The 27101-nt window shown below is 37.7% G+C and overlaps 1 protein-coding gene across 1 annotated transcript in view; it reads left to right on the top strand.

The window, feature by feature from the left end:
• LOC309553340 (dual oxidase 1-like) overlaps window positions 1-27101 on the top strand; it is a 165126-nt gene that overhangs the window by 109818 nt on the left and 28207 nt on the right. Inside the window, exons 22-29 of the mRNA XM_082254407.1 lie at window positions 87-156; window positions 5988-6172; window positions 7524-7754; window positions 10172-10271; window positions 14165-14214; window positions 19065-19192; window positions 23616-23769; window positions 25791-26023. Of these exons, the coding sequence (XP_082110533.1) occupies window positions 87-156; window positions 5988-6172; window positions 7524-7754; window positions 10172-10271; window positions 14165-14214; window positions 19065-19192; window positions 23616-23769; window positions 25791-26023 (1151 nt within the window). The remainder of the gene's footprint in view (window positions 1-86; window positions 157-5987; window positions 6173-7523; window positions 7755-10171; window positions 10272-14164; window positions 14215-19064; window positions 19193-23615; window positions 23770-25790; window positions 26024-27101) is intronic.

Below are 27101 nucleotides of genomic sequence, written 5' to 3'. Positions count from 1 at the left end.
TACTGTTGTAAATACAAGGTCAGTTATATGTTTTAGATTTTGTTTCTTATTTTTGACACCCCATCTGGCAAATGTTTGCTATGCAGGTATGGATGGGTCAGATGTCTTCAAACAAATGAGCAGAAGAGTATCTAGTGTTACAGAACGTGCAAAACAGTATGTATGATTTTCCACATTATATGTATTTGATATTTCAGACAATGTTTATCAGTGGTTTATCAGACAAGAGTTCCTCTTCTTTCTTTAAATGAAAATATATTGACATAAAGTTTGTTTTAAAAAAAAAATGCCTACCACCATCTGTGAATATGGCACAGAGCTCCTTGGATTGAATCCACCACTTTGCCGTATGGATGGCGGTGTTGGATACAATTTGGGGAGTTCTGTGCCATGTGATCACTAAAATGGAAAATCACCGCAATCACAAATGTAAACAGTGTAGTGTTTACATTGTGAGGCTGCCCCTTCCCCTTACAATGGAGGAAAAGGGAACGAGGAGGAACTAATGAATCAAAGACTCATTTATTCATTAGTCTCAGATCAGCAGCTGCAGCAGTGGCCTCAAAATGCAAGGCCTGCTTATCTTGTAGATCCTCAACCCTACATTTAAGACCTCTTTCGCATAGGCATACTTAAGTATATGCTGTGTGAGGGCCGTGTTTGCCTACACAGGGATGCATAAGTGTTCCGTGCATCCCTGTTCAGACAGTCATATTCATATCAATTAGGACATAGCCATTGTGCGGACACAGCCATTGCTCCCAATTTGACAGTAGTGTGGGTTTCTGAATGTAGAGAATGTGCGTTTAGGAACCTGCACATACCTTCACCTACACAGGTTTTAAATTGGGAGCAGTGGCTGTGTCCGTGAAGTCATTGCATCTGAATTGATATGAATGAGTTGTACAAAACACCTGTGCATCCCCATGTAGGTAAACATGGCCTTCTCACAGGCATTTCCTTAGGTATGCCCAGGTAAATGAGGTCTAAAAAATCAGTTAAAAGGAAAAAACTGCATTAGCAGAAAAAACGTAAGTAAGTAAGCATTGCCTTACATCCTGCCTTCTGGACACTTTCTCTAGGTAAGCATGACTTCAATAGGCCAAATATATCTAGCACTGTGCAGGAGAGTCTTTGTGTGTGGTTTGGGATCAACAACTTTTCCAACATCTCAGGAAAGGTCCCAGCACTATGATTCTTGTCTAGGTAAACTCTGTGTAATCCAGGTGTAAGGTGCACATTTTATTTTACTTTTTTTCTGCTAATATTTATTCATGTACTTACTTTTTTGAGAAAGACAGGGAAACATGTCCACAAGATAGGATAAACCTAGCATTTTCATGTAAGGTCCACTTAAAAAAATGGAAAACAGTTATCAGGTGCTTCCAACATCTAACTTTGCAAAATGCAGGTGCATTCATATAAACATGAAAGCTAATTTGCACAGTGTTTTGGAAGTAGCTGTATGCATGGCTCCTAAAAAGTGATCTGAACTTTATCCAAGTCATAATAACAGATAGATCATAATAATAAGACTGTCCTATCTAAAAAAAATAAAAATACCACAAATACCATTTTGTATTGACAAAACCTTCTTGAATAAATGTTTTTAAAACTAAAGGTCCTTGATAGAATAAGTATGTAAACCTTCAAGATAATGATATCAATTAGATAGAATGATTTTTGGATTGTATATGCTTTGCCCCATAAAAGACATCTAAAAGGGTCAGCACAGAGACTTTTGTTGCAGATAAATGACTCTTTTATTCACATTTCTAAGTATACAAGCTTTATCCAGCTTAAAGAATATGTAAACCCAATATTTCATGTTCCTGTTATGTGTCTTGTTTTAAAAAGTATCCAGCCCTCTTTGTATTGCTTCCTTTGTTTGAAATCCCTGGTGTTCCTGCCAATAACTGTGCTTTCCTAATAAAAACTGAACACAATTGGCATGCACAGCATGGTCAGTTTTCTAGCTGTGCTGGAAACTCAGCCTGCTCTCCTCCAATGATCAGTCTTGTGCTGACATGCCCCCCCCCCAGTATATACATACATATATATATTTATATATATATATATACGGCATCTCAAAAAAGTGAGTACACCCCTCACATTTTTGTCAATATTTTATTATATCTTTTCATGTGACAACACTGAAGAAATTACACTTTGCTACAATGTAAAGTAGTGAGTGTACAGCTTTTATAACAGTGTAAATGTGCTGTCCCCTCAAAATAACTAAACACACAGTCATTAATGTCTGGCAACAAATGTGAGTACACCCCTAAGTGAAAACATCCACATTGGGTCCAAAGTGTCAATATTTTGTGTGGCTACCATTATTTTCTAGCTCTGCCTTAACCATCTTGGGCATGGAGCTCACCAGAGCTTCACAGGTTGCCACTGGAGTCCTCTTCCACTCCTCCATGACGACATAAGAGAGCTGGTAGATGTTAGAGATCTTTCACTCCTCCACCTTCCTTTTGAGGATGCCCCACATATACTCAATAGGTTTTAGGTCTGGAGACATGCTTGGCCAGTCCATCCCCTTTACCCTCAGCTTCTTTGGCAAGGCAGTGGTCGTCTTTGAGGTGTGTTCAAGGTCGTTATCATGTTGAAATACTGCCCTGTGGCCCAGTCTCTGAACAGAGGGGATCATGCTCTGCTTCAGTATGTCACAGTACATGTTGGCATTTGTGGTCCCCTTAATGAACTGTAGATCCCCAATGTCGGCAGCACTAATGCAGCCCCAGACCATGACACTCCCACCACCATACTTGACTGTAGGCAAGACGCACTTGTCTTTGTACTCCTCACCTGGTTGCCGCCATACACGCTTGACACCATCTGAACCAAATAGGTTTATCTTGTCTCATCAGACCACAGGACATGGTTCTAGTAATCCATGTCCTTAGTCTGCTTGTCTATAGCAAACTGTTTGCGGGCTTTCTTGTGCATCATCTTTTGAAGAGGCTTCCTTCTGGGATGACAGCCATGCAGACCAATTTGACGAGGTGTGCGGCATATAGTCTGAGCACTGACCGGCTGACCCCCCCCACCCCTTAAACCTCTGCAGGAATGTTGGCAGCACTCATGCCTCTATTTCCTAAAGAAAACCTCTGGATATGACACTGAGCATGTGCACTCAACTTCTTTGGTCGACCATGCTGAGGCCTTTCCTGAGTGGAACCTGTCCTGTTAAACCTCTGTATGGTCTTGGCCACTGTGCTGAAGCTCAATTCCAGGGTCTTGACAATCTTCTTATAGCCTAGGTCCTCTTTATGTAGAGCAACAATACTTGTTTCAGATCCTCAGAGAGTTCTGTGCCATGAGGTGCCATGTTGAACTTCCAGTGACCAGTATGAGATTGTGAGAGCGATAACGCCAAATTTAACACACCTGCTCCCCATTCACATCTGAGACCTTGTAACACTAACGAATCACATGACACCGGGGAGGGAAAATGCCTAATTGGGCCCAATTTGGACATTTTCACATAGGGGTGTACTCACTTTTGTTGCCAGTGGTTTAGACATTAATGGCTGTGTGTTGAGTTATCTTGAGGGGACAGCAAATTTACACTGTTATACAAGCTGTACACTCACTACTTTAATTTGTAGCAAAGTGTAATTTCTTCAGTGGTGTCACATGAAAAGATATAATAAAATATTTACAAAAATGTGGGGTGTACTCACATTTGTGAGATACTGTATATATATATATATATATTTTTCATATCTATGCACAAATAATTTGCATTTCATTTCTATTATAAACTGAATGGATTATTTTACAAGGTTCACATATGCTTCACATATACGTTAATAAAACCTTGACTGTTGCATCCTATTAAGGCAACATTCAAATAGCAGCAAAGTATATAGACTCTATGAGCTGCCATATGCAGTATTAGAACTGAAGTGACTCTTTTGATACTCCAGGCTTGAGGAAGCATCATATATGACCTCAATCACTGCAACTTAGAGAGTCCAGCTACTTGCTTCTATGTGAGTGCTGCCTTATTAAGTGCAACAGTCAGGTCAAGGATTTTGTTATATGTGAATTAAAGAGTTAAGTATTTGCAAAAACAGATTGTTAGGATCCAAAGAACAGGACCTAAAAATAGGAATTGTAGGGAGGTATAGAGCTGGAAAAAATTCTACAAGGCATTTCTAAAGTTGTAAGTGTCCACCAGTCCATTTTCTGTCACTGGGACTGTCCACCCTGCAAGTGCCATAGTGCTAAAGGAGGTACAATGCTAATGGAAGTAACTGCAGAAAAGAACTTGCAGAAATCATTTCAGCTTGTTAAAATGGCAGAATGTAAGAAAGGGCAAGTCCTCAGAGACTTCATATAGATAACCATTTCTACCCAAAAAACAAACTACTACACATCTCAGATTTCAAAGGAAAACTTATAGATGTACCATGTGCTTCTGGGATAATATTTTGTAGAGTGAAATAAAAACAAACGCTTTATAACAAATGTGTAATATTATTTTTGCAGGGGGGAAAAAAAGCCCCAGTAAAGGGAACAATTTGGGACTGCTTTGTTACATAAGGGTATAAACATACAATTTCCATAAAGGGAACTAATACAAAGTTCTCTGTAGAGAACGCTGTTCATCACCTAAAGCTTAAAAAAAATGGGTGATGCAGCAGGATGGAGACCTGAGACATAGGGGGTACATTATTAAAGGTAAATATGCTGTTCACTTTAAATGGGAAGTTGCACTTTGCAAGAAAATCTGCCCCAGATCTTAGTGAATGTGGTGAAGCTTTGCATTGCAAAGAATACCCAAACAAAATCAAGATGATTAAAAAAAAAAAAAAACAGTACTTTTTGTTGTACATGATTAGATGATGAAAGTCAGCAGAGCTTCACCTCATTCAGTAAGCTCTAAGACAAATTCCCTTGCAAGGTTTAATATCCCCTACAAAATCAACATAATATTTGCCTTTAGTAAATCAACCCAATATGTCTTAAACTAAAGATTGTGTTTATTCTGGAGAGGCAACATCAAAGTCCAGACCTCAGGTAATTTAAAGAGTGCCTAAACAAAATACCAATAAGTGTAATATCTTACATTTACCAGCCCATATATGTGGTGGCTGCATTTGTTTTGTTTTTGCTTTTATTCATGTTTTTTTTTTTTTTTTGCTTACCAAAGTTTAGTTGGTGGTTTTGTGAATAACATAATTCTTGTTTTTGGGCAGATACAGTATACTCTGTGCTCTGCTGGATCTATGGTTGCCACCTATTCCTTTGTTTATCTTACTTACATGGGGGGTAGGGGATTAGGAGTTTAAAAAAGGAAGTTAACATTGTTCTATACTGCAATTCAGCTCACAGAAAGTGACAAACATTCTGCAAGATCAACAGGCATTTTCAGTTTTTGCTGAAATGTTCTTAGCTTCATAAAAGACAATTAAGACAGCAACCATGTCAAAGGCCTCATTAGCTGCAATATATTACATTTTTGTTTTTGGGTTCAGTTATCCATTAGGATGCTGTTGCATAACCTCATTATCTGTGGAAATCTTTTTACAATAAAAACTCATAAAGTTTTGTGGTATAATTCTTCCTAACTAGTAAATGAACCGCTTTGGGAAACAGTAGAAATTGCTGCCAGTAAAGGAGGTTCTGCCAGGTATTTAACACAAGAATTAATGCACCTCTTCAAGAATGAAGTCAGACTCAGAACATCAAATTCATTACAGATATAAAAAAGAGTGCAGCAATTTGTGTCTTTATTAGTTTAGTCAAATTGTGTTTCCTCGATTATAGTGATGTAAGATCAGACCATGTTTTTGGAGACATTCATACTAACCTCCATGTAATTTTAAAGTGTTAACTAATTTTAGTTTAGCAGTTTTACACTACTGCAAATGTACTGTACAGTAAGGTAACTATAAAATAGATGAACCTGTTATTCAAGTTAGCACTTTTTGGATCTAGATCTATTTCTTTATTCCTTTCTCAACCAGTTCTGGCAATACACTGGAAGAAAAACGTCTGTATACAGAGGCCAAAAAAGAAAAATACCAAAAAAGCAAACTATATCAGAAAATGCAGGAATTTAAGCGATTTATTGAAAATTACCGCCGACACATTGTTTGCGTAGTAATATTCTATGGAATTTCTGCCGGACTGTTTATAGAAAGAGCTTACCGTAAGTAATGTAATTAGAAGAGAACCACTGTCAACAATAAAAAATGCAATGACTGTAAATCAAAACAGATCCTTTATAATAATACAAGATCATAATAAATACCCTGAATGAACTGTTGGAGATGTAGCAGATTGCATGTAGGACACGGATTGTATCCTTAGGATGAAACAGTTGATCAATGAGGATGATGCCCCTGATTTCATCAATAAAACGTAGGCAGCGTAGATTTCTTTCAAAACTCACCCAAATTCAAATCATTTTTACTGTAAAGTGAACAGAACTTTGACACAGAGAGTCATTATGGATGATCCCCTCTTTTTTCTATTTTTTTTTTTTATCCTGTTCAATCTATCTTGTTTGTCCTATTCCTTATCCCGCTTGCCTACCTTTTTTCTTAACCGATTGTAATGCTATGGAAATTATTTTTCTTAATTCATATGAGACTTGAACTCCTTAAGGCAGGTTAATTGCCTAGTACTCACCCATTCAAATTTTTTTACTTAAAATATTATTGAGATAACATTGAAAAAAGGGGGAGACTCCCTCCTTAGCCCCTCAAAGGGGAGGTAAGGTCGGGGGACAATATGGGGGGGTTAATTAGTGTCAGGTATAAATCTACACACATATAAAATTAACAAAATAGCCTTTATTGATGTAATATAGTTTTTAAAAGAATTAGACAAAATGTCACAATACACAACACAGTTGTCCCCCGACCTTACCTCCCCTTTGATGGACTAAGGAGGAAGTCTCCCCCTTTTTTCAGCCTTCTCTTTGTCTAGGCAATCTGTTTCTTGCTATATAATACAGAAATATCCTTTAACTTCCCCTTTTGATATTGAGATAACATTGATACTTTTATTTTTACTTAATAAAGATCTATTGTGAAAAAAAATTGATATTTTTTTTATTGTCCTTATAATCAAGTTCACCTCTTGTATACCTTTCCTTGGTATATCTTTCAAGAAAGTACACTATATTACTTAATTTGGCATTATTTTCTTATACCTCTTTAAATAAATAAAAATAGAATTTAAAAGCATGTTCTCTGAATGATGTACTAATGGTAAATTATTTTCTAATAATTTGTTTATCTGTTCAAGATATTCACGATACTTTATAAAATCTATCTGGCAAATTACAGAACCCTCTATCCTTTCTTTGAAAGACATAGCTGCAGTCTATATAAGAACCTGAACTAAATAGACAAATATAAATTAAATGTCCTTTTGTTGCATGATAAAAATTGCCTTGATAAACTATTGTGCATGAATGAATAAATAACACATGCATTGTTTTACTTTCTTTTGCACTATGAATTAATAAAAAGTATTTTTTATATTGTATGCAGATTATTCTTTTGAGTCACAACACATTGGTATTGCTGAAGTGACTTTGCCAGGTATCATTGTTTCCAGAGGGTCAGCTGCAAGTATCTCTTTTATGTTTGCATACATTTTGCTCACTATGTGTCGTAATCTCATCACTTTTCTGAGAGAGACCTTTTTAAATCAGTACATTCCCTTTGATGCCGCTGTGGATTTTCATCGACTTATTGCAAAAACTGCCCTTATACTGACAGGTGGGTTTTCTTCTTCCTCTAATTTAAAGTATAGGATAAAAATGCTGTATACACATAGTGTTTTTTAAAAATATACCTAAACCAAAGAACACAATTTAATATATTGCAGCCTACTAGCATATATTGTCTGTGGCAATAATTCATATATATATATATATATATATATATATATATATATATATACAATTAAAGAGTGCAATCACACATAAAGGTGATCTAGCACTGGGAGCACATTTATGTGTGATTGCACTCTTTAATTGTATATATATATGAATTGTGCAAAAATAGTCTGCCACCATATAAATATACAAACAACAATGCCCAAAGTGTAAACAATTATTACTCCAACGTGGCTGTGTGATTTAACCTTATTATAGGTTTTAATCCATAAGAACAAAAAAGTCTATAAAATAAGTCCATAAAATAAGGTCCACCAAAGTTGTACAAAATAAAGTGTTGAAATCTTTTCCCATTGAGATAATTAACAATCACACACCACCTCACGTGCAATGGTTATACCTCTCCCCAGCAGGTGTAAACTTACCAAATCGCAAAGCCTCCCACTCTCATGGTAGCATAAAACACTTTTGTGAATATCCAGCCATTTGGGTATTGAATGTCACCAAGTATCTCCCCAGGAATACTAAATGAAAATTATCATGTGAAAAAAGCAAACATATCCTCCAATTGTACAATAACCCAATACAATCAAAATATACATACTGCAGCGCTATCACAAAATGATGATAGAAGTGTAACACAAATTAATGTGACGATAAATTCCAATTCATCAAATAAAAGTCCATAAAAGTTCAAAAGTAAAGTGAAAAAAATAAAATAATGGAAATTAGGAATGTGTTCAAATCAAATGTCCCAGAAGAGCATATTCAACAAAAAAAAAAACACAGATGAAAGCATGCATAAGAGAGCCAGCTTCCCCATATTCTCCATGTACATCACCAGCAATATAAAACATAGTAGCTTACCAGAATGTGTTGGCTTCCCAAATGAATGGAAAAGCCAAATGCGCTGTTGGGAGAAACCTTCCCAAACACAACCATGCAGGTACGGAGAATCCTGGCGTGCTTCATATCAGAGTCTTCCCCTCAGCTTCCAAGGCGAGAAAGATGGCACTTTGCCTGGCTGCTTCCTCCAGGGAAAGCTTGGTGCTTAAAGTGTTTGTAACCTTGGTGCTTTGATGAAGGAATCGTGTGTGCACCCGGATTCGCCGTTCTTGGTTACACACCCATTTCTTCTGGGGCAGCAGCAGCTAGTGAGACGGTTATGTGGTGAAGGATCGGTAACAGACTAGGGGGGGGGGAGACAGGAGAGTGTGACCCCCCCCTCAGAGTTCCACAACAATCGCCCAGGTTATGTGGTGTCACTCAGTAAAGTGAGGTCAAAGGGCGCTTCCGGTTCTTCAAAAGGACTATGGCAGCATGGCCTTAAGGATACAGTAACCCAATAGACTAAAATATATTTAACAAGTAAAAAGCCACTCACATATATTAAAAACAATCAGACTGCATGTAAATCAAAGGTGACATCAGGTTCTGTCTCTCTGTGTGATAGACATATGTTGGTCTAAGGTGAAATCACAGCACCACTTTGGAGTGATCGTTTTTTACACTTTGAGCATAGTTGTATATATAAAAGTCTCACTTTGCCCTGCACAGATTCTGTTAGTCATGGACGTATGTCAGTCTCATTGGGTATAATGCTTTTTTTTCTCTAATAAACACCAACAATCAATATAGGTGGTAACACACATGACTATCACCACTAAATTTTAAGTTAACGTTTTTCAGGATATATTTAAATGCCCATAGGTAATTTTAATGACTTCTGTAGAAACAGGAGTCCATTTTTCATATGTGCAGTTTCTCAAGTCCCACTAGCAGTGCACATTTTGCAGGTACCCTCACATATGCAAAGAAGTGTTTCTGTAACATAATTTAGCTTTTGGATATATTGGGGAAGAGTTAAAACCCCTTTTAGTTTATTATTTATTTATATACAACAAGGAATGAGAGAAAATTTCTACACAATGAGGAACAATCCTCTCTCAGACAGTTGCCATCAGAATAAGGATCCCTGTTGGAAGATTTAACCTCAACTCTTTTTTTTTTTGGTTACAACTCATCAATTTTGGCTTTCTTATATTTTTTTTTGTCCCAGTGACAATGGTCACCAAAGCAAGAGAGAGAGTGAATTTACCCAGGAGGGAGGCAGATATCAGTAAAAAATGACAGGGATTTCAATCCTCCCCTACTCCATGCAAAAAACTAAAAGAACAATGTCTATAAATACACTTTAAACAATCTAAGTACACTTTCAGGAAATGATTGTTGTGATGAACATTATTTAGCATATTTAAATATGTATCAAATGAAATATATGTCTCTTTTTTTTTACAGTGCTTCATAGTATGGGTCATACAGTCAACATTTATATGTTTTCCATTACGCCTCTTAGTACTCTATCCTGCATATTTCCTAAAGTTTTTCGAGATGATGGGTAAAATAAAGTTAATTACCTAAATAAAAATGGTGCTATGGTGCTTTCAACCTTCTTTCCTTTTCCTTCTGTCCCTCTCCTTTCCAGTATGTGGAAAATGGTAATTGGTTAAAATGTAGAAGAAGCAATATTGCTGACTGAAAATAGAAGCACAGGATTAAAATGTGGGTTATCTGATCACTTCACATATTACAATTATTATCAACTCACAACTTTCATAGCAAACGTTCTTTCCCTTATATTTATCCACATACTTGTCTGATCCATGGAGAATAATAACATTCATGAATATCATTTTCTGCATTCATAAACTGTGTGAATCTCCACAAGCAGGACAAGACCACATGCAGTTATTGTAGTAAATAAAATGTGCAATTTGCAAAAAAAATGAGATAAATTAGACTTTTTAGACTTGCATTTGCATAATTCATTCATTAACATCAAACTATAATGATTGATGAAATCCATTTGTTATTGTTCTTTCATTTATCATCTGTCTGATGCAATAAAAAAGACACACACACACACACACACACACACACAGATCAGCACAAGGGACATTTATTACAGTCAATTGGATGTGTCCCTTGTGCTGATGACTCTTCTGTTAGCTGAAATCCTCCTCCACCAATGCCCTCCCCCCTTCTGCTGCCATATTCTTCCAGTGTGGCAGGGGTTAATATAACTAAGGAGCTTTCATCAAGGGTGCCCAACTATGCTCTCCCTTTCCACCAATATCCTCAATTCATAGAAGTACTACAGTTTTTATGAATGAAATGGGATCTATAATAAGAAGATGAGCAGATAATTTAAAGGTCTGCCCCCCTCCACTCATAGATCCTGTTTCATTCAATGAAGCTATATTAATGGCTTCTATGATTAAAGCAGCTGGGCAGAAAGGGCGGGCATAGTTGAGCACTCTTGATGAAATTGCAGAGAATTAAAGATCCACAAGGCAGCCTTAATGAGAGGATCAGTCGGTTAAAGTACAAAAATACAAAGCTTTTTTAATTACTTTTATAAACCATTCATCTGAATAAACCTCCACCACACCAATAGTTTAAACTAACAATGTTGTCAAATGCAGGCCTAGCAGCTGCTCACATCATGCATACATACACATATACTTCCATTCGTAGCAGATGGGGATATAGGGATTGTGGGGAATATCCCAAATAGTAGTTATAAGAAATAACAAGTTCATAATATTGACTCTCTGTTCAGTCCCATCTTCTATAAAGACACATCATGTGGACTGTATGCACAGTAGCCAGTCAGTATGATTGTTGATCCCCGTCCTTGGTTCCCAGGCTATGAGAGTTGAAGGAAAGCTTCGGATAGGGCACGTACGGACTAATGGGATGTTAGGTAGGCTGAGAAGACAGTGTGATATGTACTGCACTGTGTGCATGGTAGAAGAGAGACAATATCCTATTGAGTACTGTCATGAAAGTATGTTAATACAGCTCACCACTCTCCAACAGTGCATCAGGCCACCTGGAATGGTATCTTCTTATGAGTCAAAGCCTTTCTTGGCAGCATCCTCTGTTTGAATATCATAGAAACATAGTGTGACAGTATTCACCGTCACTGGAAGTGAAAAACAGATAATTAATGGTTTGAATTGCTTCAGATGGGACAGTCATATTTGGCAGCAATATCTCCATATTGAAATATGAAGATTTATTCCCATTGACATGAAATCTGTAATTCCTAAATAATGTGTGTATTACTTATCTTTCAATGTCAGACAGGTTTTCCCTATTGTTTGTGTATTGGAAGGGAATGTGGATTGCCTCTGTCTCATTGTTAAATGTTAATGACCTCACATTGTTCTGTCTGTCTGCCTTAAGACAAACTTATTATGGGATGTATATATGTATGTGGATTGGATGCTAAGGGGGAGGGGGGATTGTCCCACATGGTATATGTTTGTGTACACTGTATGGGAATGACTGAGTGTAAAACCCTGTTTCTATTGGATTGTGAATGTCACGTCCAGTCCTCAACAAGGTCCACCTTGGCGGTAACCTTGTGGGTGAAAACTGTATATAAGTCTGTTTCTTATTCAATAGAGTTGAGTTAGTTCACCCTCAATCAAGAGTCCTGTCTCTTATTGGGGGAATATGCTACAAAGGGATTGCTATGGTCTTCCATACTCCCTTGGATAATCACTAAGCTCTTGTAAGAGCTTGTGTAGAGCTTGTTCCTGCTGCCCTCTCTGGGGAAAGAGAGGTTCACCCACGGAAACCTAGAGCCTTGTCATAGGTCCAGGGTGGGTAGGAGATGGCGAGATCCTAACCAAGCTGCGGCAGTTCATGGGGTCTGAGGCAGTTAAGGTGTCTGGTGGAGTGCTTGGAGCCCTCAGGAAGCACTAGGAGCATCCATCAATGGAGGTACCCAGTCGGGGTGCTGGTTGATCCGTTATACATAGAAAAGTGACAGCAGAAAAAGACAGATTAGTCCATCGTGTCTGCCCATTTTTTGTTTATTTGTTTTTTTGTTGTGCTTTTTTTTTCGATAACTTTATTGTCTGACTATATATGTTTGTCCCAAGCATGTTTGAAGCCATTTACTGTTGACTGGCTCAATACCTCTGCTGGTAGTTTATTCCAAGCATCAACTACCCTTTCAGTAAAATAATACTTTCTAAGATACGTTTTGAACTTTCCTCCAGTTAGTTTGAGGCCTCCTGAACCTTATTCACCTCCCTGATGTGTTTAAAGGTTTCATGTCTCCCCTTTCCCTTCTTTCCTCCAGACTGTACATATTAAGTTCCTGAAGTTGCTCTCAATATGTTTTTTTGCCCCAAACCTTTCACCATTTTGGTTACCCATCTCTGCACTCATTCTAATTTATCAATAGATCAAAGATAAATATCTTTCAGTAAGTGAGGTTTCCAGAACTGGACGCAGTATTCTAAATGAGGTCTCACTAAAGATCTATATTCTAGAATCAGGACCTCCTTCCCCCTGCTGGTGGTCCCTCTAGGGATACATCCTAGAATTCTATTTGCTTTTCTCACTGCCTGCTTATTTTGCAATCATCTGAAAAAGTACCCCCAAATCTTTTTCTTCTGTAGTGCTGGCCAACACTGAACCCCCAATGTTGTACTCTCTCAAGGGATTCTTTTCCCTAGGTTCATTATTTTACATTTAGAAGCATTGAACTGCAATTTCCACTGCTTTGACCAATCTTCCAGCAATGCCAAATCATGTTACAGACACCTCCGGGGATATGAACATTATTACACACCTTTGTATCACCTTAAAAAATACATACCTTGCAAAACAAACCTTTAGTTATATCACCTACATAAAGACTAAATGGAACAGGACCTAGTACAGAGCCTTGTGGTACACCACTAGTGATTGGTCTCTGTTCTGAGTGAACCCCATTTACAACCACTCTCTGGTATCTATTCTTTAGCCAACTGCATAGCCACTGAATCACCCAAGGGTTAAGTCTTAGCTTGTACGTTTGTATTAGATCACTTTGTATTATGTATTAGATCATTATGCCGAGTTCACAGGCAATTTCCTGATTCCAGTGTGCATGCTTGCAGAAGCCTGCCGCCTGATGAAAGCCTGTGACAGCTCCCATAGTTCTATTACCTCCCTCTGTATTGGAAGGGTATGGTGGAGGTGGTGGTGGTGGTGGTGATGGTGGGGGGGGGTGCTTATTGATGGAGGAGGATATAAGTAACAGAAGAAGTCTCAATTTAGGGACACATTCTACTAGATGTGGTACATTTTTGTGTTTTTTATTTTGACTGCACTTAGGCTTAGGCTAATTTCTTAGACTTATTTCTTTATTTGTGTTCCTTCTAATTATCTATGTGCTATCTAATTTTCATTTATTATTATTAAAGTTAAAATATTTTTCTTTTGAAGATCTGAATTTCCAAACAAGTTTCATTGGTGGTTTTTTCAAACAATACCTGGTAAGTCACATATATATATATATATATATATATATATATATATATTTATATATATATATATATATATATATATATATATATATATATATATAGGTATATATATGCAGTACTTGGTGTGATCACCCTTTGTCTTCATAATAGCATCAATTCAGCAATTCTTCTAGGTACACTTGCATACAGTTTTTAAAGGAACTTGGCGGGTAGGTTGTTACAAACATCTTTGAGATCTAACCACAGATCTTCTGTAGATGTGGGCTGCCTCATCCTTCTGTCGCTTCATGTAATCCCAGAATTAATGATATTGAGATCAGCCTCTGTGGGTTCCAAACCATCACTTCCAGGACTCTTTGTTCTTCTTTACACTAAAGATAGTAGTTAATGACATTGGCTGTATGTTTAGGATTAATTTCCCGCTGCAGAATAACGTTGGGGCCAATCACATGCCAATCACATGCCTCCCTGATGGTATGGTATGATGGATATGTATCTCCCTGTATTTCTGAGCATTGCGTACACCATTGATCCTGGCTAACTCCATTTGCAGATATGCAGCCCCACACTTGCAACCCCCCACACTTCTAGTGTACCTAGAAAAATGTATGCAGTTTTGAAGGCAAAAGGGTGGTCACACCATATATTGAATTGATTTGGATTGCTCTCCTGTTCATTTACTTTTACTGATAAACACAAACTATTAATACTTCTATTTCTGAAAGCATTCTTAATTTAAAACAGTTTTTCATACCTGCCTAAAGTTTTATATATTCACTGCTCAAAAAAATGAAAGGAATGTTTTTTAATCAGAGTATAGCATCAAGTCATTTAAACTCCTAGGATTTTGATCTACTCAGTTAAGTAGTAGAGGGGGTTGTTAATCAGTCTCAGCTGCTTTGGTGTTAAAGACATTGAAAACAGGGGCACTAGATGGGCACCAATGAGATGACCTCCAAAACAAAATGGTTTTACATGTGGAGGCCACTGAAATTTTTTTCCCTTCTCATCTCTTCTGGCTGTTTTTCACTAGTTTTGCATTTGGCTAGGGTCAGTGTCACTACTGGTAGCATGAGGCGATACCTGGACCCTAAAGAGGCTGCACAGGCATTCCAACTCCTCCAGGATTGCACATCAATACGTACCATTGCCAGAAGGTTTGTTGTGTCTCCCACCACAGTCTCAAGAGCATAGAAGGGATTCCAGGGAACAGGCAGTTACTCTAGTAGAGCTGGACAGGACCAAAGAAGGTCCTTAACCCATCAGCAGGACCGCTATCTGCCCCTTTGTACAAGGAGGAACACGATGAGCACTGCCAGAGCCCTACAAAATGACCTACAGCAGGCCACTGGTGTGAATGTCTCTGACCAAACAATCAGAAACAGACCTCATGAGGGTGGCCTGAGGGCCCAACTCCCTCTAGTTGGCCCTGTGCTCACTGTCCAGCACCGTAGAGCTCGATTGGCATTTGCCATTGAACACCAGAATGGGCAGGTCTGCAACTGGTGCCCTGTGCTTTTCACAGATAAGAGCAGGTTCACCTTGAGCACATATGACAGATATGAAAGGGTCTGGAGAACCCATGTTGAACGTTATGCTGCCTGTAACATTATTCAGCATGACCGGTTCGGTGGTGGGTCAGTGATGGTCTGGGAGACATATCTATGGAGGGACACACAGACCTCTACAGACTAGACAATGACACCCTGACTGCCATTAGGTATTGGGATGAAATCTTTGGACCCATTGTCAGACCCTACACTGGTGAAGTGGGTCCTGGGTTCCCCCTAGTGCATGACAATACCAGGCCTCATGTGAAGAGAGTATGCAGCCAGTTCCTGGAGGATGAAGGAATTGATACCATTGAATGGCCCCCACACTCACCTGACCTAAATCCAATAGAACACCTCTGGGACATTACGTTTTGGTCCATCTGACGCCACCGGGTTGCATCTCAGTCTGTTCAGGAGCTCAGTGATGCCCTGGTCCAGATCTGGGTGTAAATACCCCAGGACACCATCCGTCGTCTCAAAAGAAGCATGCCCTGACATTGTCAGGCATGCATACAAACACGTGAAGGCCATACAAACTACTGAGTACCAATTTGAGTTGCTGCAATTAAATTTCAGCAAAATTGAATCATTTTTTCACTTTGATTTTTGCAGTGTCTTTGAATTCAGCCCTCTGTAAGTTGATACTTTTCCTTTCCATTAAACTATGTGGCATCCTTTCATTCCTAACACATTACCCGGTCAATATCAGTATAGATATAGAGCATGATATTTTTCCATGATAGTGTTCCTTTAGTTTTTTGTATATATATATATATATATATATATATATATATATATATATATATATATACACAGTATATTGTATATGATAAATAAAATACTTTCTGACCTTTAGGGGTTTCCAAATATAAAGGGAGGGAGTTATTTTGGCCAAGGCTAACATGCTGAAAATCTGAAAACGATTTAGCATATGTCAGATCATCAAGTATATTTTATATTATCTATTCAAATAAAAATAAAAAAAAAGAAAGAGATTCTTCTAAAAGAGGTAAATTCATTCTGCTAGTAGGTAATTGGAGTTCAGTAATTTACACCCTTCCGCTCTATATATTTTAGCCAAACACTGAGACATAGTTGAACCATGAGCCCTTATATACAATCCGTCTTGCTTGGACAGACTATTTGTTGATGAGATACTACTCCAGATACTCACCAGGTGTTATAAGGAATGACCTAGGCACCTAGAACTGGTTCTGTTGTAAACATTCACAAACCTGAATAAAAATGTGTGGCAGTCTGTCTCCGCATAACTGATTTCATTGTTATTAACAATCAAATAAGCCAGTAGAAAGTACTGAAAAACAAATTTCCAATGGGAATTACAATTTTAGGTAGCACAAGGTGGTTTATAAGGGTACAACAGGCTTTAAAAGGCTCCTTAAAATTATGGAGGCTTTTTTAATTTATCTTCTGACATTATTATTATTGTGCTACAAAAAGGGCCCCTCATTAGCCTCATTATTTTCTCGAGTTTTGATGGAAAAAAAAACAGTGGGGGGAAAAAAGTAAAATAAAAAATAAAATGATCAGAAGGTGTCTGCCCCCTTTCGGGTGAAATATAATACAAGTTAACCATGTATGTTGGTAGGTTGGAGTATAAAAAACACACAGATTTTTTTTTCAGTTTTTCTGTACATACCTTCTAGTTTCCAGTGTTCCCCCTTCCCTGGTGCATCTCTTCTGGTGGTCTCTTTTGGTGTCAGAAAGAGAGGAAGCAAGCCCCCTTGAACCTCACTTTTCAAACTAGAGGGATACTAGCAATTGTATTCCAGCAGTCATAGTTTAAAATGCTATAGGGAACTCTTAGAAGATGTCTCCCCTTAGTTTTCCTCATAGTTAATATGGCCATCACAGCCCATATTAATCCAAATATTAGCAATGCCATGGGGGGATCAAACAGTGTGTCATGCTAGAAGAAGGGGGGGGGGCACAATCTGTTTCACATTTGTTTTTATTTATTTAAGTGTATTAGTTATTCATATCACAGTAAAGAAAGAAAGAAAAAAAAAAGAAACACACAACGTGCATGTTGCTTGTTGCAGATGCTACGACATAGCGTGAAAATGATACAATTACATAAATAAAAATGTAGAAAATGGATACATAATAAAAAATAATACTACAAGTTATATTTGTAACAATAATACTAGTACAATACATAAATAATATCCTGCTAGTGGGACATGAAGGATAAAACAATAAAAAGAATAACAAAAATAGAGAAAGTATGATAAAAAGTATCATCTAAAAGGAAAAAATATGTACTAAATGGCCACTAGATGGCAGCCTTAATTATCCAATAATTCCCAAATAGAATTAGTTGCAAAGTGACATTTCCAACACATTTGAATACAGTATGAAAACAATATCAAATCGCAAAAGTGAGTCGGCGCTGGTGGGAAACAATCTCAGAAGGGGCTCAAAAGTGAGTTCCCTATTCGCATACGTGTAGTACAATCTTCTTCTGATAAAATATGGTGGGAATTATCATTTACACAGTTCTGTAAAAATTGTGAGAATATATAAAAACTGCTAAAATGACAAAGTAAATCCGATTGTGAAAAAGTCTAGTAAATTCCGAATCATAAAGGCTTAGTATCCAGATCCTAAAACCAATGGTGTATCCGTCTTCAATAAATAGATCAATAATAGATCTCACAATTTTTACAGAATTGTGTACATGATAATTCCCACCATATTTTATCAGAAGAAGATTGTACTACACGTATGCGAATAGGGAACTCACTTTTGAGCCCCTTCTGAGATTGTTTCCCACCAGCGCCGACTCACTTTTGCGATTTGATATTGATTGGTATTTAGTGAATTTACCAGGGCTGGCTGCAGGAGGGATAGGATTTTATCCTAATCTCATTATCATCATCAGCTGCAATACATTCTAGGAATTCCTCCTATTTGAATACCCAAGTGACAGCGCACATATCACCCCCCAATCTTTACTAATATGAAAACAATGTAAAAATATTTTTTCGATTAAAAAAAAAGTACAGTATTTCCCATTAAATACCTATAGCAATTTGCAAGTGTTTTTAAAAGAATTTTACTTCTATAATACTTTTACATATTTATTTATTTTATCTTAGTTAGTTATTGTATATATGTGCTTAACTGCTTATTTAAATACTAAGTTTTACTATTTTGATGAGGCAATGTTTTGATGCAGGCTATACGCTCTTTTTTTAGATGTTCCATCTCAGAGTTGCAAGGCAAGGTTTCTAATATAACCAGCCAGTGAATCATTGTAATACCTTTATGTTTTTCTTGAAGGATTTACTGGAATTCTCCTTTTGGCCATTCTTGCATTGATGTATGTTTTCTCTTCCCGGCATTTTCGGCGAATCAGTTTCCGTGGATTCTGGCTGACACATCATTTATATATACTAATGTATATTTTGGTAAGATTTATAATAAGTAAAATATATGTTTTGGTAAAATTTCCTACTGAACTACTGTTATCACATCAGCTAAACTGAACTTTTAGGTTAAATTAGCTAAATGTATTCCAAAGAGTCAAAAGAAACAGTGTTTAACCAATTAACCTCAGGAAGACTTTGCCCCCTTCATGATAAAGGCATTTTCTGCTATTCAGCACTGTGCTACTTTAACTGGCAATTGCTTGATCATTCAACACTGTGGGGTTGGTTTACTAAAACTGGAGAGTGCAAAATCTGGGGCAGCTGTGCATAGAAACCAATCAGCTTCAAGTCTTTTTTGTCTAAGCTTTTCTGAACAAAGTGAAGTTAGAAGCTAACTGGCTGTATGCACAGCTGCACCAGATTGTTTCCCTCTCCTGTAATAGTAAACCAACCCCTGTATGCAAATCAAATTTATGTCATTTTTTTCAACATAAATAGAGCTTTCTTTTGGTGGTATGTATTCACTACGGGTTTTTTTTTTATTTTTTGCTATATAAATGAGAAAATACCAAAAATATTAAAATAAAACAGATTTTTGTTATAGAATTATACAAACAAATAATCTTTCTTCGTAAGTTTAGGCCAAAATATAGTCTGCTCCATTGGTAAAAATAACCCAAATCATTTTATATTTTTTAATCTGTGTGAAAGTTATAGCTTCTGCATACTAAGGTATATACATTATATTTGAAAATGTATCATTCCTGATGTACAGCGAGCTAATTTCTTCAGGCCCTAAAATGGCAGGACAGTACAATTACCCCCCTTTTTGGAAAGTACACAGTACAAAGTATTTTGTAAGAGGCATGGCAAGTTTTTTGATGTCATAATTTTAGCCACAATTTTTGTAAAATGAAGACATTAAAAAAATTAAAAAAAAATTACATTTTGTAAAAAAATGTTTTCTTTCTTACTCTTTTTTTTTTACATACTTTCATCAGAGTAGTCCAGTGTCACCATAGTGATGCTGTACTACACTGGGAAGGTGGCCAGGGATTTTTTTTACACTGTTATTGCTTATAACAGTGATGATCATTGTTATAAGCAACAGTTAATGTCATGAGTGGCTTTTCATTCATGACAGCTTGCTTACTGTTGACATAGTGTGATTGGCTACAGCTAATCACATGGTACAGGGTTCTGTGGTTGACCCAAGTACCATGTGATATCTGTGGGCCAATCACAGCATCACAGTAGTAAGCACACTAGTTATAAATGAAAGCCATTGTTTACATTGTAATCATGTGATTGCTATGACCAATAATAGCAATCACATGGTACTCCAGCTGTGATCTGCTGTGCCCATCTGCTGTGCGCCTAAGGAGACATGCTAGGCAACATGGCAGTACGCCGCCTAGCCTCACTGTGCTGCCTGTCCACATTAAATTTACTGTGGGCGGGCTGCAAGCAGTTAGAGATGTACACTTTATTTTCTTTACAAAGCAGTCACAGCCTGAATGAAAAAGCATTTCCCCTGCCAGCAGCTGCAGAGTGGAAGCAGTGTTCTATCTGCAGAGGTCTGATACACCTCCTACTGAGCCAGACTTGTCCCTTCCACAATTAACAATGCTTAAAGTCCACTTATGTGAAAAACAAAAAACAAAAAAACAAATGCAATAATATAGTATATGTATATATGAATGCTTAAAAACAGCGTTTTTTCATTAGTGCAGTGAAAGTGTACCAGCTGAATATAATGAACCAAGCCCTCCCATTCAGAGTCAATATCTAAAGGACATAATTAAAAAAAAATCAGCCTTTTCTTCAGAGAATTAACAATATATATTTTCTACAAAGTTTGTTAAAATCTTTCCAACGTACATTAATCACCCAAAGTGGATTGTGTTTTTTTTTTTTTTACAAACAAAGAGGAGTTCCTCTTTAAGATCCCCACTAATTGAAGTCCATTAGTTCTAAATAAGAAGGGTGTTAAATGTTTGTGTACTGTAGAGGGCATGCTAATACTAACCTCTTAAACTTTATTATATAAGGCATATCAAGACAGCAATAGCCCACTTATGTTAACCTAATTACATATAAGACATGTGCACCTGTCCCACATTTGGCAAGCAATATTGTAATCTGCATAGCATCTATATTACTCTTACAAGCCTTTATATCTCTGCGTAGAATCTGTAAACATTTTCTGAATATTTAAAAAAATATATAGACATTGAGATGAAAATGTTCTTTAACCTTCCTAGCGGTATTCCCGAGCGTGGCTCGGGGTTAAATTTCAGAACCAAAAGCGGTAACCCCGAGCCACACTCGGGGCACCGCTAGGAAGATCGCTGGATCCTGAAAGCAGGGTTACTTACCTTGTCACCGGGATCCAGCGATGTATCTCGGCGGTGTCTGGCGGCAGATCTTCATCCCAATCCTCTCTGTGCCCCGGCTTCCGTCTCCTGCGACGTGACGTTCGCAGGGGGGTGGAACCGGCGACAAATTCAAATGTAAAGCACACCAAACACACTGATACAATGCAAAATAAAAAAAAATCACATGAGTTTGCCCCCCAGTGCCCTTTCCTGCAGTTTTACTGTACTTATTATGTATATATATATATATATATATGTATATGTATACTATATATATATATATATATATATGTATACATACATACATACTTTAACTTATTTATAGTTTTTTATTATATTATAATTTATGATTTTGTGTTTCAAACTTTATCATACCCGAGATGTTATAAAGAAGAACGCACAGTAAAAAAAAAATCATATGTAAATAGATGGTTTGGGCTTCTCATTCTTAAGAATTACATGCAAAATAATGGTACCGCTTTCAGCACCTAAAATCCGAAAGAATCATACTGCCAGGGAGGTTAAGTAACCCCCTCCCCACCTCACACTCCCTAATTGCTGCTGGCATGGTTACCTTTATTCCTGCTCCCAAATGTATCACTTTGTGTCCCGGCCCAGTGCTGAACCCCCTTTGTTTTAAACATCCAAGCAGGGTTTTCTGCCTTGTGTACATGTGTGCTGTGGCACCATAAATTCCATTAGATGGTCCATACTCATGGTATCACCAGCCATGCAGTGAAGTACAAACTTCCACTGGAATTAATGGGGCTACAGATTGCATGTGCACTAAGCAAAGTCCCTGGCCATGTTGTTGTTTTTTTTTTTTTTTTTTTTTAATGCAAATGCTGTGCAGAGCAAAGCAGGGCCACACAGTGAAGAACTTTGAAGGAGGAACAAAGTTAAGTATTTAACCATGCTGGTTACACTTAGGGGGGCTAACTTAAAGGATACCTTTACTAATATTGAAGTTGTCCTTTTAAGAGATCAAAATGCCCTCTACTAAACTAGTGTGAAGCAGAGTGGAATCTTCTTAAAACACTTTACTTCCATTGCTATCCACAACACCTGGAGCTTATTCCTATTTTAGGATAGTAGGTGGAGCCATGCAAATAATTCCTATATGGACTGCTGGTTTACAGCACAAACACATCCTAATGCTATAGATTATTGTATTCTAAACTGCATATAGCTATATACATTTTATGTAGCTCATACCATACAACAAACTGAGAATATGAGGGGGGGGGGGGGGGTTGCTAAGAAAAGATAAATAATATTAACATACACTATAAATTCAGTGTTAATAATGAGTGTTAATAATGCTTCTCTAAACAGAGGTTGATTTACTAGGTGGGTGAAATATCTGGTGCAGCTGTGCATGGTAGTCAATCAGCTTCTAACTTCAGCTTGTTCAGTTATGCCGGCCATACATAGGTCAAATTCCGGACAAATTTTCTTTTGAAATCAGAAATTTTGTGTGTTTTGTATTCTAATGGTGCCACCATTGATTTTGAAATTCGACCAACCAAGCCTTCAATTTTACCTCATTTTGCTACAGAAAAGAAACTTTGTGGCTGTGAATATTCTTTTCTTTTCAGGTCACATGCACATTTCTTTTTTGCTTATATTTCTGGCACAATTCTCCCATCATTAATTGTTTTTTTTTTTAATTTTCAATATGCCGGACCACTGAAATTCGATAGCTGCAAGAAAATTGTCCATTGCTGCGGCCCACTAATGGTGCAAAATTCAAACTAAAATTCTTAGGATTTTCAAAAGAAAATTCTTTTGGAATTTGACACATGTATGACCGGCTTTAAGCTTTGACAAAAAAAAAACTGGAAGGCGATTTCTATGCAGAGCTGCACTAGATTTTACTACCAGTTTTAGTACATCAACCCCACAATAGCATGAAAAATATGAAAGTAGGTTGTATTTTATTTTGAATTATTTTTGCTAATATGTTTTTTTTTTTAATTATATTTGCTAATAATAATAAGCAATATCAATCACAGGTGAATTGATTATACCATCCAGCAATAGCTAATATTATCCTGTTAATATACTATTCATGTCATTTCCAGATTATCCTTCATGGCAGCTTTGGACTTATCCAGTTACCCAAGTTCTATGTTTACTTATCAGTTCCTGCCATAGTCTTTATTGGGGACAGTTTAATAAGCCTGAGCAGAAAAAAAAGAGAAATTAGCGTTATAAAAGCAGAACTGCTTCCATCAGGTACTTCTGACAATTTTTAATAACAAAGTTAACTATACTACTGTGGTATTGTGGGGGTGTGAACAGTTATAGTATGCCACATACTGTATATGTATTTATTCAATAAAAAACATAGAACTGTAGACGACAGATCAACTACATCACAGCACCTTTCCCAATGCCTGGAACCCCACATCATAAAATTTCACCAGCTGCAAAACGGCACATACAATCCCGGATAGTGGCCACTATGTACTAATATACAAAAACCTTTTATGGCAATAGAATAAGACAGTCTACTTTTTTTTTATTAAATAAACATCTCTAAAACAGAACAGACTTCTAAGAGCCCATTCAGACAGGGGCGACACGACTTGCTGGGGCGACCTGTGACCTCGGAGCGACATGCACGGACTTCATATAATTGAAGTCAATGCAAGTCGCCTCCAGGTCGCCCCAAAGTAGTACAGGCCCTTTTTCTAAGTCAGAGCGACTTGTGTCGCTCCTATTAGAACGGGTCCTGTGCTAATCAATGGCAGGCGACCCACCGCGACTTGTCAGGCGACCAAGTCGCCTGACAAGTCGCGCTAGTGTGAATGGACCCTAAATATAAACTTAACTTCAGTCTAACAGCAGAAATATAAATATGTAATCTGTTCTCCCTGAAAATGGGTTTGTAATTCTGCTCAGCCAGTCTAATGATTCAGGCTTCACAGCCCCAGTGCATAACCAGGTCCTGAACCTCTCTGCTTACCACAATACAGCTAAGCTATGTAGTCGGTCTTAGACCTATTCCGGCCTGTAACTGTACAATGAAGAAGCAGCAGCAGCAGCAGCAGCAGCACAGGAATTCGACCATTCCAATGCCATTCCCTTCTTTAAACAAGTTCAATATCCAATATGTATAAAAAAGAGATCAGGTGCCAAGGAAGTCAGAGGTTAAATCAGCCCAAAAAAAAGGGGACAAAAATGCTGCTAATCTGCTGCAGGTGTGCTACATGTGGATAGAGAGATAAGCTGATCAGCGCAAATTTGTGTTAATCCCAAGGTGTCTAAATGTAGAAAATGCTAATGTGCAAATTAACTAAATAAATAAATAATAAATTATTCAATGTATATATTACCAATAATATATGAAATGTGAAAAAGATAAACCCTATGCCATATATACATTGAATAATTTATTATTTATTTATTTAATTTGCACATTAGCATTTTCTACATTTAGACATCTTGGGATTAACACAAATTTGCGCTGATCACCTTATCTTAATATCCAATATGCAAAGTAAAACCCGATTGATTCTGACTAATGGCTTTCCCTCTCCTAGTCTCAGTCATATCAAGGCGAGTACTTATGATGGTTTTGTGTAAACTGGCCTCATAGGGAACAAGCCTTTTTTACCTTGTCTGAAATTGGTATTGAACTTGACAAGGATGCCCAGAACAGTCCCAACGCACCTGGTGTGAGCAAACCCTTATTGAATGCATACATGAATTTAATAGCTTTTTGAGTTTAAAGGGTAAGTTCACCTTTACTGAAAATCTGAACTTACACTGGACCACCTTCCTCATCTCCCCTGGTCCCACTATACCTGAGTCCCACGATCACCCACTGTGAGAGATCAAGTCGTCGCTTCACCGGACCAGGGATTTCAAATCCCCATGGCTTTCTCTCCTCTTCTCCAGCACTAACAGGATGGGCTAGGTGGGTTCTGATTGGTCAGCAGCGTCCATGTGACGGTTTACGACCAATTAGATTGCCTCCTATCCGTACCTTTACGAGGTACATTTAGGAGAGAAAGCCGCAGGGATTTCAAATCCCCAGACCGGTGAAGAGGCAACCCGATGTTTCACAGCGGGTGATCGCGGGAATTCTGTATAACAGGACAGGAGGGAGGGGTCCAGTGTAAGTTCACCTTACAGATTTTCTGTAAAGGTGAACTTACCCTTTAAAGTATAACTGCAAGCATCTTTCTGTCTAAAATAAAATACCTGGTTTGTGATTCTTACTCACCTAATATGCTGTTTTTGTTCCACAGGTGTCACTTTTCTTAAATTTCAGCGCCCCAATGACTTTGAATACAAATCTGGACAGTGGGTAAGAATAGCCTGCTTATCTCTAGGAACCAATGAATATCATCCCTTCACATTAACTAGTGCTCCACATGAAGATGCACTGAGCCTGCATATCAGAGCTGCAGGACCATGGACAACTCGCCTGCGTGAGATGTATTCTCCACAAAGCATCGCAGAGCTTGGTAGTTATCCAAAAGTAAGCTATGCTATATAATCATTTAATTTGTACCAACATTGTTATTGACAATTTAAAACCTTCATATAGAACAGTACTTTTGAAAGAGGGGGAAGATGAGGTGAGAATCAGCCATAAAAAAAAAAAAGAATAGACTTATCAAGGAGGTGTGCATATTATCATACAGCAGATTGATATATAGTGGTACTGCTATCATAAGAAGATGGCAAAGTGTTGTTTTCTATGGTAACACAAGTTTGACTTATTGGGGTTGGAAATAATAGGTGATGTATAAGCTCTATGTTCCACAAGGAGTTTCAGAGACTCTTGGATCCACCTCCACTTGGGGAAGAGGGGTCAAAATGCATTGACAGAGGGATCAGATGAGTTTGCTTTGAGCACAAGTTGGTTTCCCGTCAACAATTCACCCTGGATAAGACAACTGGTAACTTAGTTTGCACTATGGTGCACTCCATTCCCCGAATAAAAGTGGAGGAAAGAGTGTCAAAGGGCAGAGGAGAAGAAGATATAAAGGTCAAGTCAGAAAGGGGAGATGGAGAAAGAGAAAGAGGCAGGAGAATAAAGAAAGGGGGAAAAAAAGGTAAACATGGGATAAGGGTGGGTATATGGAGGTGTTCAGATAGCTGATTTTTTTTGTACCATTCTGGGGCATGGGTGAGTGGCAGATGCAGCTATTCATGGAAGACTTGGATGTCATCAGGGGTTAGTATTTACTGCTGTGCATCCCTGATATGCTGCTGAAAGACCAAAGGGGAAGCACCAGTAGTAAGCAAAAATCTTCCCTCTCAGCACTTCCAAAACAGGATGCAGGGCTCACCTGTTGTGTAGTATGTTATAGGATAATTCTTAAAAAACTTTAATTTCCATTCCATTCAACAGAAGTCTTTCTCAGTTTCTAGTTTCCTGCAGAATTTCTTATTTAAGTTGAAAGCTAGTAAAACAGCACACACTCTTGATGGGGCAGTGTCCCTTCACCTAGGGCCTAGTGTCCTGTGTGCTCTTTCAATCTGATCCGGGATTCTTGGTCCCTTTTCAGAATGTTGTTGAAAATGGACGGAAGCATTAAGAGTACCTGGTC

Source organism: Pelophylax lessonae (assembly GCF_965119305.1).
Source record: "Pelophylax lessonae genome assembly, chromosome: 4".
Lineage (NCBI taxonomy): Eukaryota > Metazoa > Chordata > Amphibia > Anura > Ranidae > Pelophylax > Pelophylax lessonae.
This window is presented reverse-complemented; position numbering and strand designations above follow the sequence as displayed.